Genomic DNA, 7,796 nt, shown 5'->3' on the forward strand with positions numbered 1-7,796 from the left:
TCTGACAATAAAGCTGACTTGACTTGATCTGCAAATTCACTGCTGCCACTAAATCTTACACACTGGTCCTTTAAACCTAACCTGCTTTGATACAGTATTTAAAATAGAAACTATTCAGATGTGATTAAAAACAATTAAGAGTAAATAAGCAAATAAACCACAAAATCAATGAATTTATAAAAATGCACATTAAAAACAAAATAAATATATTGATTGATCCATCCTGGTGTTAAATAAATATAATAATAGAAATTAATGAATTAAGCAGCATCGCTTTATAAATCAGTCTGTTTACAAGTGGAAATGGACAGAAGACAACCCTACAAAACTAATTAGTCAGTTCATAATTGTACACACACACCCTGACTCGTCTATTTCCAGAACTTAACCCACAGGGCGAGTTGAAAAGTAAAAGTAACAAAAGGTTACGTAAGACAGATTCCCTCAGCCGTGACTCAAATCTTTGTTGAAACTTTAAACCTCTACATCTTATATGGGCTGGAGGTCACTGACAAAATTACACAAAGAAGGACTTTCTGATTTTATAAGGTAACTTATTTAACTATTTCACACACTGCAACAACAGGTGTGTGATATACGAGGCCAACATTACACCAGTATGTGATTGATATTTACATCATGTAGTTGTGCTGCGAGGGATTTGCCACTGATGTTGGGCAATAAGGCCTGCAGTCTGCATTTAAACCAAGTGTGAACCTATCGTGACACATATGATTCAAACTCACCTAATGGATAAGGTTGAGCTCAGGACTTCTGCACTAAACTTGTAAAACCATTTCTTTATGGACCTCGTTTTGGCATCAGTTTGGGAAAGAAAACTTTCAGGATCACAATATACACAACGATGGAAGCACACTTTTTTTCGGAAATATCACTGAATGCTGGACCATAAAGATGTGATGTTATTTAGAACGAAGGAGTCAGGCCCCAAACCATCAACAGACTAGAGTAAAAGCAGGAGGACAGGGCTGTTATATTCACATAACTTCGGCTCTGCAGTGTTATTAGTCTGTGCTCTGTTGTGCATTGTTTGTATTTGATTTACAGCAAATGATTATTTTGATTACTGATTATAGGTCTGCACAATTCATCGAATTTACTGAAATCGCAATATGGCCAAGTGCAATATCGCGAATCTCAAGAAGCTGCGATGTTCCTAGAGAAGCTAAATGTGACATAACAGCATTACACTGAGCAGTACTGTAGCTGCTGCAGAGATGTCCTGGCCTACAAATCGTGTCCTCAAGATTGAAGAAAGCAACAACAGACAACATTTCATATCATCATGATTTAAATAGTTTTCCAGTGAAAATTAAATCTGCGATGCAAAACTGATCGTCCTCACACTCGTGAATCACATCACAATCACAATATCTGTAAAAGATAATCACAATATGGTGTTTTCACCATACCGTGCAGCCCTAATCAGTTATTTTTTCAGTGATTAAATTATCGTTGATTAAGTATCAGAAAACAGTTTTCTTGACAAATGACTTCAATGATTACTGGATGATCAATTAATCAATTAAATTTGTGTTGATCAACTATGATCAATGGACTAATCTTTTTGGCACTCATTTTTATATAGTGTACTCCATAGGTGGTCTATAGGCTCCTATTGTGTTGCATGCAAAGGCTTCAACTGAGCCTAAAGGAACAGGATTAATGTCTCCATTGTACAGCCACGTTGCCACATATTCAAGCATACAAAAATAACACTAACAATCTTGAACTTGAATGCTCCCTGATGCAAAACATCTGCTAGCTGAGTGCACTGAGCAGGCGTACAAGCACTGCGCAGGCATTATTACACATACACACATGTAGGCTACAGCTCCGCCTGAAGCCTATAATGAGATTCTGAGTGAGCGGGTGAACTTTCCCCCAGATAGAGAGCAGACACAGGGAGGGAGGGAGGGAGGGAGCTGCAGAGAGCGAGGGAGCGAGTCAGTGAACAAGGAGGAGAGGGAGTGATTTATTGTGATTATTCAGAGTAGGGATGCAGATAAAAACAGAAAAAATAAAGATTACCGAGTATAACAGGAAGGTGGAAGGAGACGGCGAGAGAAGGCAAATTTACTGCAGCTGGCCTCTCAGGCGTGGAGATAAATATCCTGTGTACAGCCACAGCGGAGTGCACGTAGGGATATAATGTGTGTTAGGTCTGCTGCACCGTCTGAAGCATATTTCCATCTATCTGCAGTTATAAACACATATATACACTCTTGAGACAAAGCCATTCACAACCAGCGTCTTCCTGACATCACATATCACTGTTAACCTGCAGGGGCTGCTTCATATACAGTTATCACTACACTGAATGGCTAAAATACAAAGTGGCTGTTTCTATTTGCTCTTAAAATAAATACCAAGCATGCTTTGTTGTAGCAAGTTTTTCCTGTTTTTCTGCTTAGCCCCACCTCCCTGTGTGTTGGCAGACTGACAGCAGAGCACATCCCCTACTCACCAACACAGCCTGAGCTCTGTTCATCCCTCGTACATCTGCCACAACAGCTCGGGCTGCAGACATTTAAACCGCTGTGTCCGCATTGGTACAAGGAACAGCAGTGAATTCCTCCCTTAGTGCACAAAGTCAGAGTGTCAACACAACAGCACAGTAACATAATGTTAAACAGGCCCTCCCGGCAACATGACCAACAGAGTTATGTAACAGCCTATTCTCGTAATAATGGTGTCGCTGGATTATATAGGCCATAGTATTAGCATTGGTTCAGATACCATTCATGTGCACGTCATCCCTTTTATAGTATGCGAGGTGTTCACAGAAGAACCTCAACAACAGGAAGCATAAAGCACGGTGGGTGTGATTGCATTCAAAAGTAAACGCACAGAAGTTCAGACTGAAATGTTCAGAGCAACATTCAGGTACTTTTCCACACACGGCAGCACCTGTTAGCTCAGGATTTTGGAAGTAAATCTCTTCTCCATCTGTCCCACACACCGCCACACATTTTGAGAAAAGGAAGCCGACTTTACAGTAGGTGTTTGTAGTAAACATGTATGGCTACAAGAATCATGCCCAGACAGTAAAGGACATCTAAAAGCAAGTGTACAATCCTTCCGTTATTTTGCTGCTCACCATTGTGTGAGGCATATAGGAAGCTCATAAATGTGTCATGCCCGAAGATAACCAGGTAGGAGAGCCAGGTATTCCCTGGAAAAGAGCCTTGAGATCAGGGTATGCAAAGATCTGATCAAAAGTTGGATTCTTTAACTTCTGCTTCCTTCAGTATGGTCACACAGTATTTCCTATCATCATAATATAGAATGAGCAGTCCCATGTCAATCACTACCTCTGGAAATCTCTCAAACATTCTTGAGTTCCTCCAACTCAAGATTTGGGAGTCTTTGACACACCATTATAAGAAGTGACATGAGTGTGTTTACTTCTGGTTGTCACTCTCATAACTGTCAGCCCACCAGCTAGCTTAGTGGCTAAAGCTAAGCAGCAGCTGCAGCCAGGCTTAGACAGGAAGAAAGATGCTAGCTACCAACGCATCCTTGGCATTTGTTAAGTAAAGTAACAAACAAGTTCTTTGCCACAAGAAACGTGAAACCCCCCCCCCCTTTCCCCACATTTCAGGGCTGTTGTGCCGCAGTCTGTCCCGCCTCTGCTGTCAGCTCCGGAGCATGATGCCTACGTGACACAGACTTGTTTACTTCATCCGCCTGCTAGCACAGCTGCTCTGTAGCACTCACTGCACACAGTTTCCACTGACAAACTGTCGAAAATGTGAGAAAAAGAAACAAGCGAGAACCCAGCGGCGGTGTGCACCCTACCTGCCCTGTCCCGCGTGTTTCTCGGGCGGCAGGAGCCCCTCATAGTCCCGGTTTAAAGCCTCTTCTTCCCAGCGTGGTGGTGAGGACTGAGTCCCTACAGCAGCACGAGCAGCAATGAATGAAGCGAGTGAGAGCAGCTGACACAGCCGCGCGCTCATTATCGCCTCCACGTGCGCGCGCGAGCACACGCACACCCACTTGTTATTGTTTAGCTGTATTCCTGCACCTCCATGTACGGCCTACACCCTTTGTCTAGATATGTTTTAAGCCTTTCTGTGTGTGGAGCAGAATGGGTCGCACATGCATCAGGTAGTGCGTGCAACTGCCCCATGACTCCAGACCACAAAGGACTCACAAAGCCTCAGCTTCACCTGTGTCAAGTTGGTTTTTTGGTCATTATAATGCAATGTCAATTAAGGTGAGTCCTGAATTAACACATAATGTTGAGACCTTGTTTCCTGTGTCAAAATGCAGTTATAATGCACTGAGGTGTAGGGGGGTAAATAGTTGCCCAGCAGTAACTTTTGCCCAGGTGGCCTAATAACAGGTTCATCCAGACATGGCCTTGTGTGAGAATCAGAGACAAAAAGCAGAATCTCATTTGTATCCGAATTTTTTAATGAATGTATAATACACAGCACAGATAAAACCAATGTTTCTTTAAAGTTGACTTCCATCTGCGTTTATCTGCTTCTGTCTGAGTACATCTTTCAGTGCAGTCAGGATAAGGTCACGTTTGTCTGTAGCCACTGGGAAGCCCACCTAACACCGCAAAGAAATGTTAAGATCATTCAGTCGACATATTTTATGGACGTTTACAGAACAGTATGTGTCCTCATCCTCTTACTTGTTTGAAACTTGAACTCTTTCTGATCCTCTCTGCGACAACTGGAGGATGAGTAGATGTAGGAGAAGGAATCCAAGGGGTAGTCGGACTTTGGTATCGTCGGTCTTTGTACTGTGGTGTCTGCTGGGAGCTGGTGCTGCCTTTGATGGAGGGAACTGGTGGCAAAGGCCCTTTACGCAGAGAAAGGGAGATGGACGCCCCTGCAGCTCTCGGCAATGTCTGAGATATTGGGCCTGTCAAATATGTCAAAGCACCATCTTGAAATATGTTCACTTTTGCAGCATAAGTTGAACTTTTAAAAAACAGCATAAGAGGAACTTTTTTCAAGATACCTTTGTTCCTCAGCTCTCTCTGCACAGCCTTTAGTCCTCCAAATTGGTTGATGATACAATCAACAGCTTCAGCGACATCTTTGTCTAACAGGTCTTCCTCAGTGAGTCTTGCCTGCAACAACAGCCTCCTCATATCGGCGTCCAAATCCTTAAACTTCACCAAGAAGATACATTGGGGGAATGGACTAAGTTACCATGTTATTCACACATGGACTAATTACAGTTTGACAGTGTCATGGTGGCTGTTGAATTTCTATTTGGCTCATATAGGCTGTTAGCAATCCACTGTATAATCTGACTTACTATGCTGGTGGTTGGTGTAACTTCTGTGGATGGTGCATCCATTGGGAAATGTTGCTCCCCATGCAAATGGTCTAGTGTATTCATTCTACAGATAACAGAAACCAAAAGCAAACTATCACTCTCGTCCTCTACTGTCTTCTCCTCTTTACTTCTGTAAAGTCCTAATATTTTTGTCACCTTGAATACGGTGACTTGTCACTTGTTGAGCTGTCTCTTTCCGCGTTTGTTATTTCAGTCATCCTGGTTGTCTTTTCTGCAAAACAGAAGACGTACAATGAGAAGAAATAAGAGTCTTATGCAGTGCTTCCATGTGAAGAGAGCACACACAAAAGTGTTGATACATACGAATCATCTATTTGTTATTCTAACCTTGGTTTCTTTGGACAGCCTCCACTACAAGATAAAATTCCTCTGCCTCGGTCACATTTGCAAAGTTGAGACCTACTTGGTGGCCCTGTGAAAACATTGTAAATCCAGCTTAAACCACTTTCATGAGCATGTTGCATACACCGATACTTTAAAACTGGGCTACTTACATCTGCAGGAAAAGTGTGGAAGAACCTGCGAGTTGCAGCATACTTGAATGGGATGTACATCTCTTGCTCCCACAGTAACTTTGCACGCTGTGTTCAAAGAATGATGAGGGAATGATGAAAGGAAAGGAAGAAAGGAAAGCAGTTCTGAACAGCTATTACAGTAGTTACGTGAGGAAAAGTACAGACACACCCATCAAGATAAGTCTCCCTATTGTTACTAAAGGAAATAAGAGGAATTAGAGGAAACGTTACAAGCTGTCCCCTAAGTGCAACTGTGCTCGAACCCACAAAATGAAAAAGTTATGTCACTTCATTGAGGGAAGTGGTGTGTTAGTAGACGTGAGTAGGTGGAGTATCTCTAATCAGTTCTGCAGTTCCTCTTACCTTGACACAGTAGAGACGCAGGAAGTAGGAGTGAATGGACTCATCCTCAACAAGACACACCGTGCCACATCCCAAACAACTCCAGCCCGGACTTTCATGCTGCGTCTCTTTGGCAACTAGTACCTGTGCTACTGTAGTTTTGATCAGCTGAAAAACACCAGTAGTCACACAAGTCACGACAATGGGATACACTTATTCAAACTAATGCATATGTATTAAGAGGACTACTCAAGAGCCTCTAATCAGCAACTATAAATTGTGTTTAAGTTTAAATAATCCCAAAAATGCCAATACTTGTTTTTATAATGAAAACTCCAAAATAATAATTAATCAAGACTATGTCAATAAAAATGAGTCTGACATATTATCCTATCATTAAAGTAGACTAAAAGGTTTCTTTAGTGTTTTAAAAGGGTTTCAAGTCCCAAAAAAGACCATTGTTTCCTCTGTTACTTTCTTTTTAGTCTCAGTTTTCCACTTTTGTGACTCAAAGTAACCTTTGAGACATTGTGGTTTAGTTTCAGAGCGTTACATAGCGGTGAGGCTGCTCCTCAGAGAGACCATGACCTCTTTTTGGAGGCTGATGATGCTGGGAAATGATCCATTTAACTTCTTTTATATCTTGTGTGAGCTTCAGGAGATCAAACCACTTTATTACACCCTGCCCTGCCATAATTTAGGTTTATCATTACTCTTCCAGGTCCTTTATCACCAGGGGTTTACAGTTGCCACAGGCAAATCATCATCACCCATATGAGTACACAAAACATGTGGGGTCACAGGATTAAGGTCTCATCTTTTCTCTGTTAATAAGTCACTCTGATGTTCACCGTTATGTTGATGACACACTGTTTTACTTGTCTATAAACCCAATTGCAAACTCTTCTTTCATTGAGGACCATTTTCAAGTAATTTTTGTTTTTAGTGATAATGTTTTTAATCTTTCTTTCTCATTAGTCCATCTTTCTGTGTCATCTCCAACCTTTATCAAAGACAGCAACAAGTCTTTTTTCCTATGGCTGGATAAATACACATTTCTTTTTAAAAAATTTACATCTTACTGTTAAATTGTATGTGTTTGAGCTCTCTGTTTTATCCCGCATCTCTTTTTCTTTCTTTCTTTCTTTCTTTCTTTTTATTTATTTCTCTATTTACTTTTCATTGTTCTTTTATGGCTTAAGGGCTCTGTGCTTGTAACATGTGCCTATCATTGTACATTTTTACATCTTGTAGCACCTGCTCTGCATGTTACACACACCGTGAGGTAGTGCCAGGCAATACAAATAGCTGATCTTAACTGTAAACAAAACAGCCCTCACAGAGATCCCATTCATCCATCAGGCCCCTCTCAGATAGACGTTACTGATAACATGAAAACAACTCCAGGAAATAGAGGAATTAAAGTGACAGTGTTAGAATCAGAATCAGAATCAGAAATACTTTAATAATCCCAGGGGGAAATTACTTTCGTTACATACTCCAGAACATATAATATATTAAGAATATATATAAATATATATATATTAAGGTTAAAATGTACTGTTTAAAATCACACTTTCAAATGTGCAAAAA

General features: G+C 41.0%; 1 protein-coding gene across 1 annotated transcript; it reads right to left on the reverse strand.

Moving 5' to 3' along the window:
- Window positions 1-4,438: 4,438 nt before the first annotated feature.
- Window positions 4,439-6,401, reverse strand: si:dkey-197j19.6. Its single transcript, XM_035662322.1, has 8 exons — window positions 6,225-6,401; window positions 5,841-5,927; window positions 5,674-5,758; window positions 5,482-5,557; window positions 5,305-5,389; window positions 5,002-5,155; window positions 4,670-4,902; window positions 4,439-4,584 (listed from the first exon to the last, which is right to left on the reverse strand). The coding sequence occupies exons 2-8, from the start codon at window positions 5,898-5,900 to the stop codon at window positions 4,483-4,485; spliced, it is 795 nt and encodes a 264-aa protein (XP_035518215.1). The 5' UTR covers window positions 5,901-5,927; window positions 6,225-6,401; the 3' UTR covers window positions 4,439-4,482.
- Between the last annotated feature and the right edge of the window lie 1,395 nt (window positions 6,402-7,796).

This window comes from Morone saxatilis, unplaced genomic scaffold (assembly GCF_004916995.1).
Source record: "Morone saxatilis isolate NCDOM2014 unplaced genomic scaffold, NCSU_SB_2.0 Contig18, whole genome shotgun sequence".
NCBI classification, from domain to species: domain Eukaryota; kingdom Metazoa; phylum Chordata; class Actinopteri; family Moronidae; genus Morone; species Morone saxatilis.

Excerpts from the sequence above, each read along its gene's own strand:
- si:dkey-197j19.6 (XM_035662322.1), bottom strand. The coding sequence starts at position 5,900 with ATGTACATCCCATTCAAGTATGCTGCAACTCGCAGGTTCTTCCACACT. Across the intron at positions 5,156-5,304 it reads TTACACCAACCACCAGCATA|TTTAAGGATTTGGACGCCGA; the intron begins GTAAGTCAGATT and ends TTCTTGGTGAAG. Across the intron at positions 4,903-5,001 it reads GAGAGAGCTGAGGAACAAAG|GCCCAATATCTCAGACATTG; the intron begins GTATCTTGAAAA and ends CATATTTGACAG.